At 38.6% G+C, this 13100-nt stretch overlaps 1 protein-coding gene across 1 annotated transcript; it reads left to right on the top strand.

Moving 5' to 3' along the window:
- Positions 1-3601: 3601 nt before the first annotated feature.
- Positions 3602-4676, top strand: LOC129779887 (uncharacterized). Its single transcript, XM_055787631.1, has 2 exons — positions 3602-3962; positions 4025-4676. Exons 1-2 carry the CDS (start codon positions 3840-3842, stop codon positions 4667-4669), a joined length of 768 nt encoding a protein of 255 aa, XP_055643606.1. The 5' UTR covers positions 3602-3839; the 3' UTR covers positions 4670-4676.
- Positions 4677-13100: the final 8424 nt, after the last annotated feature.

The following is a 13100-nucleotide window of genomic DNA, read 5'->3' as shown; positions in this document are numbered from 1 at the left end:
TCGGTTCTGAGGCAACGGGGTGCCGCAGTACAAATTCCAATGAATGTTTTGAAACTTTAGGACAATACCTAAAGCGTTACATAGGGGTTTTCGAAAATTCGAAAAATTGCCAAATTATTCTTCATGAAAAATCGCTGTTTAGAAGCTCATAAAAAATCGAATAAATGAGGTATCAAAAAACGGCTATGTAACGCTTTAGATAATTAATTTTTACATGCTGATAAAAAATTTCAGACAAATCGGTTGAGTAGATCCTGAGATATCGGTACCACCAGTTGAAAAATCATGGTTACGAGAAAAACGCGTTTAAAAATTCGTGCCTTCATACTTTTCATACTTTACATACTTCATACTTTTGGCTGTAACTTTCCAACAAAATCAAATATCGAAAAATTCCCAAAAATGTAAAAAACAAAAATTCTATTTTTTCGATTTTCCAGACCGGGGCCCCTTAAGCCTTTGTTTATCCAAACAAAATTAGCAGCCATCGAAGCCCAAAATGTATTGTTTTAGTATGTTAGAGACTCTTCTATTTTCAGAAGTTGGTTGTTTCAGTGCGGGCGAGAATGTTCGATACAACATAAAGCATTACTTCAGCCAGCCCCTCAACATGGTAGATTTTTCGGCATGGGTCCGAATAATATCTATTGGGAATTTTACTCACTAACACCAAGAAGATAAAATTATGTACATAGGAAAGTATTGAAATTATATCCAATAGGAATAGAATAGAATGAGAACCAACTAAAATTAAACGGATAATTTTATCAAGAATTTGTAGGAATTAAAATTCCAAGTGCGAATATCGGGGATATATCGCAACCCAGGAGGAATCAGACCAGAGGGCAAGGACCCGTGTCTCGACATTTATTGTCCCCTAAAACCCCCATATGGCAAATTTAGTTCCGTTTGCTTGATTAGTTTTCGAATTATGCATAAACTTGTGTTTCGTTTGTATAGCAGCTGCGGGCGAAAGGAGTGTCGAACCACCATAGAAATATTTCTTGCCCCCTAAAACCTGAACATACTGAGTTTGGTACAATTTGCTAGATTAGTTCTCGGGTTATGCAGATACCTCCCCCCCCCTTTATTGAGGAGGAAAAGTGCCGAACCTCCATAGAAACACTTACCAAAACCTCCACATGCCAAATTTGATTCCGTTAGCTTGAAATTGGTTTTGCAGTTTTGCAAAAAAATTGTTTTTCATTTGTATCGCAGCACTCCCCGCCGTAGCCACGACCAAGTTGGTCGAATTGCACTAAGAACTGCTGCCCCATCCACCGTATGCTCCAGATTCGGCCCCGTGCGACTTTTTTTTTGTTTCCAACTTGAAAAAGTCACTCGCGGGTCAGAAATTTGAGTCGATTGAGGAGGTCATCACCGCCACGGAGGCCTACTTTGCAGACCTCGAGAAAACGTATTTTTCAGATTAACACAACACATTAAGCCCAGCTTAGGGACCGACGCTGGGCTTAACGTGTTAAGGGGCCGACGTTGACCTTTTTGGTAGGAAAGTGCTGACTGACTGGAACTGACAGTTACAAAATAATAAAATAAAAACATATACTGTTTGTTTTCGGATGTTTCACAAAATGTGACTACTTTCTAGTCGAATTGCTGACTATTTTCTATTTATACAATATCTATTTTAGGGGGTCTTCGTAGTCATTTGGTTACGCGTTCGCTTACTAAGCGATCGATCGTGAGTTCAAACTCAGGGCCCTCAATTGACCATCTTTGTGTTGTTATAGAATAATTACGTCCACGCAACCATCATCAGCTATGGAAATCGATCCACGGTGGAACAAAGATCGATTCATCCATACAACTGCTCTGCTCTGCAAGAAACATCGGGCTGCTGTTCTATAAATAACCCAACAATGATCAATATCAACTGTCTCCGCTGTCCGGTCTGCTGAACAATGGAAGAACAGATAGAATACCCTTACGCCGAAATGGCTACTAGAGTGTAATTTACCATAATGTAATGGAACAGAAAACCTAACGCCTAAATGGCTACTACTTCTACTGTGTAATTTACAATTTATAGAAACATAAACATATGTACATCTACACGATAAAAACCCGGCTCTGTTACAGATAAAATGCTAATGAGCCTGATAAATAAATAAATGGGATAAAAAAAAAAGCTATTTTCGGGAACTGGGACCGACACTGATATTGTGTAAACGCTCATGATGCTCGCTGAATGGAAAGCGCAGCCAGAAAAAAATGGGGCTTAAGGTGAAGGTGGAAGCTAGCCACAAATGGCTGCCACAATGGCGCTCATTTCTTTCATCTCCCTCTCTCACCCCTCGCCCGAAAATCAATAATTTTGCGAAACAGTGTGAAGAAAATGATCGTTTTCGCACACTTCCCATGAAGTAATATCAACCATACTCTGATCGATTACTCACAAGATATTAAATTTTCACCTGCTGTCGCACTGTATAGTGGAAACGTCGGAAAACTCGAGCAAGTGCTCTGAAAGTTAAATTTTCATTTTTCAATCTTCGGCAATGGTTTTGTTTGTATTGGTGAAAGCATCGTTATTTTTTGGACACTGATGCCAGACAACATCATCGAAACAGCTATCAAAACCACTCAATAAAATGTTATTCCTGAGTTATAGCGTTTCATGTTATGAAAATCAATAGGATAAAATTGTGTTGATATCAATACAATCATTATTTTTACGTTTAATGGGTATATAATGTTAGTTTTAGCAACTTTAACATAGGGTAAGAAAATTGTATTGCAGAGCTCGGAACACTGCCACGGGTCCCTATGCTTTCAAAAACAATAAACGGAAAAGTATTACATTCAATCTAAATGTCTCGGCCAACGAAGAGAAGGGTTAAGGCTCTCCAACGTGAATATGTGAAAACAATACGACCAACGAAGGAAAAAAATTGAGGAATTATCAGCATCGATACTATGCGGAAAAACTTGTTAATATCAAAAGAGCCCCAATTCGCATGTGTTATAAATTTGCTCATGTTACGCTCGCGTATAATCAGAATTTTACTTCATATTCAACTGCACCTTCCATATATATTTATGTTTGCAATCGTTCATCGGATCATATCGTTCATACATTTAACTTCAGTATTGAATTGTTATTTTTTTCAAATGTATTCAAAGACTCGTGTCAATGAAGCGCCACACAGTCTGATAAGTGAATTGATCTATTTACATGTGCTTTGCTCTTCTCTCACAAACACTATTACCCCATTTTTACACGTGGGTTTACCTATACTACTACAATGGCTAGCTTCCACCTTCACCTTAACGTGTTAAAAAAGTTGGAGCATCGCTGGGTGAAACGTATCGAGCTTAGAAGAGACTATGTTAAGAAAAAAAATTGTATTTTTGTTTTTTGTAGGGTAAGTACTTATCGGACTGCCCTCGTATATAGATTAAGAGTTTCAGTAAAACTATGGGAAATGTATAGACAAATGGTTCAATAAGAGTCAGGACTACGTATTTTGAGTAATTAAATAACATGATGTAAAAAGATTCATTCAAATTTTAACATTTTAAAACTGACTTCGTGCCTTCTAATCTGATAGGGATTACACTTTCGTGTTTGGAACCCAAATTATGGCCCCGAACTTGAATGTCGCCACCAGACGTCGGTACTGTTCAACTGTCATCGCGGATGGATTCGTAACAAATTTGAATAAATTGGAAATTCGAAATAAATGTTCCAGAATGTTCTTAAAATTGTTTAAGTTCAAGCAGTAAGCCCTGCATTATTTTTTCTCACATCTGTCATCCGGAAGCAGCAGCAGCAGCAGCGGCAATATACTATTAACGTAATTTTTTCATTCTGGGCAATGAATCGGGACAAGCCAACCTGGAGTGTAACGGAGGAAGATGGTGATAACTTGTGTATTCTCTACAAAGGCAAGCAGTTCGTGATGCCCCGCTCGGATTACACTAGAAAGCGAACGCCGGAGGTATCTTTTCGTGATGTACATTTTTTATTCTTGAGTAATCATTTCTTTTGTTGGACTTCCAGGATCATAGGCGACCTGGTATAGCGAGTGGTGCTCCGGAAAAAATGCGTGCAGTATATGCGTCGGACAGTAGTCGGTTGAGACGAGATACAACTGACCCCGCGGAAACGAAACAAATCGAAACGAAAATTTTCAGCAAGCTTATAGATGAGTTGAAGGGGTCTCCTGAGCAACCACCAAGGTTTGCCAACAATATCAGAAAGTCTGACCTAGCCCCTAGTTACACCCTAGAAGACGACTCGGATAGCAAGGAGACGGTTGTGGAGAAAAATCTTCCAATGGTGAGTTCCTCTGAATGCGCTAACACTCAGGAACCGAAGCTAAAAATCGCATTCCCATCTGCGGAGAGTGTCAACTCTCGGAAACCCCAAGAAACGCTGTCCGAGCTGAAGGGAACACTGGTTCACCTGATCGATAAAACCATTGATCAACTGGAATCGCAGCAAGATCTAGCGAAGGGAGAATCGGCGGCTAATGATCCGATCAATCCTGGCGGGGATGGTTCGAGGGCCGCCCATCGGATGCAGAATTTTCAACTTCTGAAGACGGATTCGTTCGCTCAAACTAAACGAGAGGTCAGATTGAAGTTGTTCACCGAAATTGAAACGATCGTGATCCGACTGAAGGATATGGAGAAGCTGAACTAGATGTTTTATGGCGTTTTTATTTTATAGTAAAATTATGAAGTTTATTTTTTAATATTTAATAAAACATGTTTGAATGAAAAAAATGTATTATTAACATGATCGTATGTAAGATTTGCGGCGGAACGAAATTTCCGGGCCATGAACTATAATAGATGAATGTTTTTGTGATGCTTCCATAAGAATTATAGAATCATGAATTGTATTGTCCTTTTTCGTTGATTGCAATGAAAGCCTTCATTGCGATTCAGTATAAAATATAAGATTAGAGCCAGTGGTAACCAGTGTTCTAAGGTAAAATGTATCTCGATACTTTGTGGATAGAATGAATCAGAATTTCGGAGACGAATGAATCGTAAGATTTAAAGTCTCCGTGAACAAAGGTGAAGAAGAATAAAAATTTATCCAAAAACGGCAATCGGACGTTATGGGTGGGATTGCCCCGATACAGACCCCCGAAACGGTTTCCAATTTCGAGTAATTGGTCTCAGGAATTCCCTCTGTGACCTTCTCAGGTTGGAAAATATATCGTCTATTCGAGGAATATTGAAGAAGTTTCTCATGATGCCAAAAAGACAATTCAAAAAAGTTTGAAATGTTATACCAGTAATGAATGAAAATATATCGTTTGAGAGTTTATGAAGTAGTTTTCCCATTTTCGAATAGTTGAGAGTTGAGAACACGCAAACTCTGGATCACATACAGTGAATCCTGATTCGTCGTATCTATTCCCACTAATAATTTTTCCTTCCATGATAATCGCTAGGGAACCTCGCTATAGAGGCGATCCTTCTGGTCGCGAATATCATACTAGCGTTCCTTCCCTTCCCCTGGTGACTGTAAAAACGTGGCCGGCGTCGTTATTGACTATTGAAAGTTCGAATCACCGAAACTTGCATAATGTGGATAATTTGCTTCTTCCAACAAGCGTCATTCAGTGTGTTCTCTGTGCAGTTTCGCTAGTTAAGGTCAACCACGGAGGGCAACTATGAAGTGTACAGTCTACTCAAGTTCAAACTCAAGCTCAAGGTCTGATACGCACTTGGTAGGAAATGGTAGGATGTCGCACCCTTGCGATTGTTACTTAAACTTCCTACATCGCACGGTCGGATGGCTCTTTTGATACACTCGCACCTCGTCGGTGCATCGTGATTAACGTAGAAAGGGGTGGTGCTTACGATGCAATTCGTTTCCCTTCTTCAGTGATATTCTCGGAATGAGCAGACACCGCAACATGGGTGATTTTGAAACCGGTCGCTTCCGTTTTATCAAACCGAACAGGACTTATTCCTAAATTACTGGAACACAACACACGAGTATTCTTTAAAAAAAGTCACAGACACGACCGCATTGTTGACGTAGGATTCCGTTAGGCTATCTGTTGATTTTGGATATGTTTGAAGAATTACATCGTTTGACAATGATTTGATGGCCCTGAAAAGGGCCGTTTTGTTTGGTTGTTGGGTGTTGCTTGTTGTTACCGAGTGATGATGACAGAAGGATGCTAAACAGTCGTTGGATGGTGCGTATCAGATAAAAGATGTCGAAGTCGAATGAGATATGACGAAAACCATTCTCTGTGACCCTAGACGAGATGCCTCCTGTGTCATGTATGGATGAAATAAAGAAAAAAAACTCACCAATGTAATATAAGATAATTACCAATACCGAACACAAATATCGATTTTTCTCATCAGTAAAAACATGTTACTTTAATATAGAGAAAACATATTTGAAATGGAAAAGGTAATTTTCTTTTATAATTTTTACTTTCTGAGTGTTACTATATGTAAAGCATATGAGACCTAATACTATATGTAAAGCATATGAGAAATCACTTTTTCTAATATTTTTTAGCTTTTTCAACACAACACAACACAACAAAACAGACAGCTTAAATCTAACGACCCGTTTCCGAGCGGGAACATGCTTTTGTTTTTATTAATGGGAATTGAAACAAATCGTTTCATATATCAGGTCATTTTTAACACAAATGCTGACAAATACAATTGTCTGGCCGAACATCATCGTATACAGACTTGACAAATGCATATTTTTTTTCAACTTGTTTTTTTTTCCTTCAGCCCGTCATTTTCGATTGATTCTTCAATCTATCGAAGTGAAGTGAAATATGCATATTCTCTCTATCTAAATAGAGGCATATGATGGTCTAGCAGCCACGCTTACCACTACACTATCGGTGACTGATTACTCATGCTGGTCTACCAAACAACCTATCTCCTCGCACTTTTTTGTTTCAGTGAGTGTGTTTCGAATACAAAAAACGTGAACAGCCAGAATAGATGAATATTTCAATTCGCTCTGAAAATGACGATTGAATGCAACAATGTGAAACGCAACAATAATGAAACGAATGAACGTGGAGCGAAGGAACGTGCACGAAAGAGAAGATATTTTCTTCATCGAGCGAAAACAAGAGCAATACATTAAGTGTTCATGAATAAGATGCAGCTTGAAATGCAGTTGGTATGATGTTGAGTGACGATTTGTCTATGACAGTGATTATCTCGCTCTCGCAACAGCCCAACAGTATTTTTTTGGAAGTTTTCCAAAAGCCGTGGATTGCTCTTGAAAACGACTGATTCAGGAGCTCATCTTTTTCAGATTCGTCTATGGAGCTGGATCATCGTAACATTCTTCAAGTAATCGATAAGTACACTGCTACATTTTTTTACTGCTTTTTTGCTTTTCAAATCAATGTACTTTTAAGCGCACGTGCCGAGAAAACGCGTTATCGAGTAGCATTTAACAACTGAAAAACTCTGGGTGAATGACATCTGTGATATAGCCGCAAGTTCTACGTAGGACTACCGTTGGCTTAGCAATCATTTGTTTGAAACTGCATCTAAATCAATTCTGGATATTTTAGAAGATTATTGAAAGTTCTTCTTGTAAGTGTACGAGTACCCAGTCTGCTAGTAAATGATAGGTATAGTATTATCATTTACTAGCAAACTGGGCGAACTTCGTCAGGCCTAAAATAGATTAAATTTATGATTGAATAAATCTCATTACGAGTTCAATTGGATCCAACATATTTACTTCGCGAGTAAAGAGTTTGAGTAAATCCCATATTAGATCAATTCATTACGTTGTGATAGGTTACATTCTTCCTATCAAATTGAAATAACTTCCAACATGTGTATACGGAAGTATTGTCAAACGACCATTGTATTTTACATTTCTCCCTGAACTTATTCCATCTCGCATGTGTACGTACTTCTCGAACAGCACATTTGCTCGATTGGATTTCATGAACTTCAGGCACTCAGTTTCGGTTTTGACAATCGAACGCATACTGTTGAATCAGTCGACGTTATCGCAGCAAATAGTTATCAAGTAGGTACTCACATTTCTAGATTTTTGTGATTCCAACAGTTTGCCTTCGAAGCGTGTAATTTTTTAACTATATATTTTGAGTTTTTGGGGTCAATAAGCAACAAACATCACTCGTATACATATTATCTGTCGATTGAAGTGATTATCATACCATTTCGTTAGGCCGGTATGCACGCCCTAAACTTTGCACTCCACTGACTGAATGCTAACTGAATTTTATCGAGATATGTCAAAACAAACTAAAATATTGGATGTAAGTTTCTGTGGTTTTTATTTTGAAAATAACATTTTATTCAGCAATGGCCTTCAGACACAATGATATGGCTCGTTGAGTCACACCCAAACATTCGGTATGTTCATCTTGAGACTGACTCGGATCTTGGTCCAATATCACCTCCAATTCATTGCCTTCAACTGTTGCAGGTCTGCTTCAGGCTCTTTGTCACTTGTGTCCACAATTTCCTCTCTCACGAATCGTCTAAATCAGTGGATTTCGGATTCTAAATGAATCAAGCTTTATTTATTTTGCCTAACTCGGACACAGGAGAAAATATATTCGTTCCACTATCAGCATTATTCCACAAAACACTATGGTAAATACTTCAATCAACTAGAATCACTAGTTCACTTCATAGCAGCGCCTCAAGTGATCGGCTTTGTGATTTCCTAACATCAGTTTGTTTTGTAAACTTTCCTCTTTCTGTGGAGAAAACTTCAATGAGATCCGTTTTGTTTTTCAAAAGTTGTGCGTGATTGAAACCGACAGTATAAAATTGATTTTGGACTCCAGCATCCTACATCCGACTTGGTCAGGTATAAAAATCTCGTGTAAATTTTCTAAGTCATACGTTGTCGGGAACGGAAAATTACCGCTAGAATCGTTGGAAACACGTCCCGTATTAACTCTTTGTGGTCGTTTGTCTGCTCTTAGCCACCACAACAAGAAACCATGCTAATCTTATATTTTACTCAACCAAGTATCAGTTTATGCTATTCCTAAACGAAGCATGATGTCTAGTGAAGCTGTTCATGAATCAATACGGTGCTCCTATGAGTAAAGGGTGTGTCACATCTAATTGCATCACGGAAAAAACGTTGTAGAAATTCGCCCAGTAGACCGATCCTTTTGAAAATTTTAGACAGTAAAATAAAAATTATTAAACAACTTTTGGCATTTTCTTTTTATTCATACTTCGAGCCCAAGCCCGTATGCTCGCACCTTCCTCTTTACCCCGTCCATAAGGTTCTGTACAACGTCAGGTTTTAGTTTTTTTTGAACAGAAATCCATTTTCTCTTGAAGTCCGCCTCCGATTTGACAACTTTTGGGTTCTTCCGGAGGGCCTGCTTCATGATCGCCCAATATTTCTCTATTGGGCGAAGCTCCGGCGCGTTGGGCGGGTTCATTTCCTTTGGCTTCGTACCACTCCAACACGTTCTTTGAATAGTGGCACGAAGCGAGATCCGGCCAGAAGATGGTCGGGCCCTCGTGCTGCTTCAATAGTGGTAGTAAGCGCTTCTGTAGGCACTCCTTAAGGTAAACCTGCCCGTTTACCGTGCCGGTCATCACGAAGGGGGCGCTCCGCTTTCCGCAGATCGCATGCCACACCATGTACTTTTTGGCAAACTTGGATAGTTTCTGCTTGCGAATCTCCTCCGGAACGCTGAAATTGTCCTCTGCGGAGAAGAACAACAGGCCCGGCAGCTGACGAAAGTCCGCTTTGACGTAGGTTTCGTCGTCCATTACCAGGCAATGCGGCTTCGTCAGCATTTCGGTGTACAGCTTCCGGGCTCGCGTCTTCCCCACCATGTTTTGCCTTTCGTCGCGGTTAGGAGCCTTCTGAACCTTGTATGTACGCAGGCCCTCCCGCTGCTTGGTCCGCTGGACGAATGAACTTGACAAATTCAGCTTATTGGCGACATCCCGGACCGAACTTCTCGGATCACGTCTAAACTGCTTAACTACGCGCTTGTGATCTTTTTCACTGACGGAGCATCCATTTTTGCCGTTCTTCACCTTACGGTCGATGGTTGGGTTCTCGAAGTATCGTTTTAGTACTCTGTTGACCGTGGATTGGGCGATTCCCAGCATCTTACCGATGTCCCGATGTGACAACTCCGGATTCTCGAAATGAGTGCACAGGATTAATTCACGACGCTCTTTTTCGTTCGACGACATTTTTCCAAATTTACGAAAAATTGACAGTGAAGCATGGCCAACGTGAGCTATACACTCTTATCTGATTATAAGCGAAAGCTGAAGATATAATTCCTAAAAATTAAATTTCTACAGCGTTTTTTCCGTGATGCTATTTGATGTGACACACCCTTTAATAGATAACGGTACTCAGTATCAAACAAAGTATTCATCCACGCAAGACAACGCACAGTTCGTACAATGCATAGGAATGTGGGACAAAAATCATAACTGCAGAATTTAGCCATTTTAACACTTTGGTGTGATGGAAAAGATTGTATCAGAACTACTGTTTGCATAAATGTCTCATGTTATTTGAATAATCGCATAAGTGCCTCAAGCGATAAAATCTTTGTTCATCTAAAGTGAGGAGCTCTGATCATTTCGGAATCATTATTTGAGTAACTGGTTCAAATTATGTTGAAGTTATCTTTAAGAGCAGAATAATTGTTTGCATAAGTGTCTTATGTCATCTGAATAATTTCAAGTTCAAAAAAGTCTTTGTTTATTTAAAGTGAAAAGTGCTGATCATTTCGGACACACATTGCTGGCATTAATTACACATTAATTGCATCGATGGCAAAAATGCATCATGTCCAACGGATAATAAAAATAAAATTATGTATTGAGAGTACTTCATATTATTTCATCTTGGAGACTGTTTCCAAAGATTTCACATGAAGACTAATTATGAAATATAATTCTTATATAAAGACATCACATTAAAATACATTGTTAAATTAATATATTGTTAGTATATAGTTCACAAAAAAACTAAAAAAAATGTTTATATTTACTTTTTCAAGGAAAAAATATTCCGACCAGTACGACACCCATGCCCAAATTTAATACGACCGCAAAGGGTTAACCCTTACTTAACTTACTATCGGCAGCTACATTTGAAAATAATGAAAACTATCAGGATAACTACACGGCTTTCGGATGGTGGTGTTATAAAAAAAACAATTCCACTCTACTGTCCAGAGAATACGTCTGCGAGAAGGTCAACATTCTGTGCTTGCCAGCAAACAATCAAATTGGACCTTGAAGCAGAATCTAGTGGTTCGGATATTGTGCTGCAACGTTTTCGCTCCAAACGAGATGAGTTCTTGTCGGAAAAGATTACACAGATTTTTTCCACGTGTGAAATTTCTTACATTTGAACAAAGCAACTTACAAGTACAAGGCGACTTCTACGGCGCAATAATTGCTTCTCCAATTTGACAAGCTAATGCGTTGTGTTAGAGGCGTTTCCAGGGTTCTAAAATGGGAATATACAAGATCTGAAGAATGAATTCCGTGTTCTTAAGGTAAAACTACTCCGTAAGGGAATCATAGTTTCAGAAAAAAAATCGACTAACATCGTGGCGGCAGCTCAAAAATTTTAATAAATTATATTATGCAATCTTGATTCAGAAAAACTATGTATAAGCATTATCAAACACACGAATGACTTGCAAACGTAAATGTAGTATTTTTAGTGAATAAATGAGTATTTTTTCATGCTGATAATTTTTTTCTTTACGACGAATATTTTTGATGGTACATATTTTTTGGGAGAAAAAGTACAGATGAGAAAGATTTTTAATCCCTCTGGTACAGATTTAAATGTGGCAACACTGGTTCCAACCAAGGAAAGTGAAGTGGAGTTCCAACTAAAGTGAAAACATTTTCCGAGTTGCTAGGCCTGAAAGAAATTTTGATGCGTCGTTTGGCTGGTTATATCGTTCTAATAAACTTCATGGAATAAGAGAAATTGGTGTACATGGAGAGAACCTGAGTGAAGATCATCAAGCAGCTGACTTTCAACGTAACTTTGAAGAATTTGTGCTGTCTGAAGATCTCCCACTTTAGTCTTTGAAACTGAAACAAATGTGGCATGTTATTAAAAAAGCACGAGAAGAATTGCAACCTAACCTTGTAGCAACTCCACGAAAAATCACAAACTATAAGCTTCTAGTAATCGGTAAATCCAAGAAACCGATGATTTCCAGAGGACAAGAGCAAAAAATTTTTTCAACCAAAAAAGATTGGATAAGCCAGCAAATACTTCAAGAATGGTTTGAAAAAAATATCGTATCGAAAAATGCCAAACAATGCTATTTTGTTAATTGACAATGACAATTGGCCTTCTCCTCCAGATACAAATGTTTTCAAAACTTCGCAAAGTGTTTGTCCCCAAAAGCTACTGTACTACAACTTATGGAGCAGGAACCGTTTGCTACCTTGAAGAGGATGTACAGAACAAAGTTGGTACTCGCAAAAGTTGAAGGCCGCGATATTAAAGAGTTTTGAAAGAGCTATACAGTTCTGGATAGCATTTACAATGTTGTGTCTGCATGGGATTTCTCAATAAAATACTTTTTTTCGTGTTTGCAACTCATTTTCAGTCTATTCTTGCGTTATCCGCGATTTTCGTTATCCACGATGAGCTTGCCCGACTATTCTGCGGATAACTGAGGTTCTACTGTATCTAAAATATCGAAAGGAGTATTCGGATTTTCACTCCCTTTTGCATCAGAAGCTCTAGCTTTCAAAGTGAAACTGCACCTTTCTTTGCCTAATCCTGGCAACATTTGTTACTTTCTTAGTTTTCAATTTCTCAGTGATAAATAATAGTTATGCTGTTATGGGACTTGTTATTGCTATACTAAAACATTGTAAAGGGGATGTAGCTCAGATGGTAGAGCGCTCGCTTAGCATGTGAGAGGTACGAGGATCGATGCCCTGCATCTCCATTGGTCTTATTTTTTACCATCGACAAGTCAACGGCTATCATAAACTTTATGAACATAACTTATAAACCTGAAGTTATAAAATTGTCTCCAGAAACAGCTAATATCCGACTTTCTCATCCAATTCTTATTACTCAAAGCGGT

The sequence above is a fragment of the Toxorhynchites rutilus genome, chromosome 3, assembly GCF_029784135.1.
Source record: "Toxorhynchites rutilus septentrionalis strain SRP chromosome 3, ASM2978413v1, whole genome shotgun sequence".
NCBI classification, from domain to species: domain Eukaryota; kingdom Metazoa; phylum Arthropoda; class Insecta; order Diptera; family Culicidae; genus Toxorhynchites; species Toxorhynchites rutilus.
Note: the sequence above shows the minus strand (reverse complement) of the source record. Positions and strands in the feature narration are given on the sequence as shown.

Bases quoted from the DNA above. Each gene is read 5' to 3' on its own strand.
- LOC129779887 (XM_055787631.1), top strand. From the start codon at position 3,840: ATGAATCGGGACAAGCCAACCTGGAGTGTAACGGAGGAAGATGGTGAT. The intron at 3,963-4,024 runs GTATCTTTTCGT...TTGGACTTCCAG, and splicing joins CTAGAAAGCGAACGCCGGAG to GATCATAGGCGACCTGGTAT.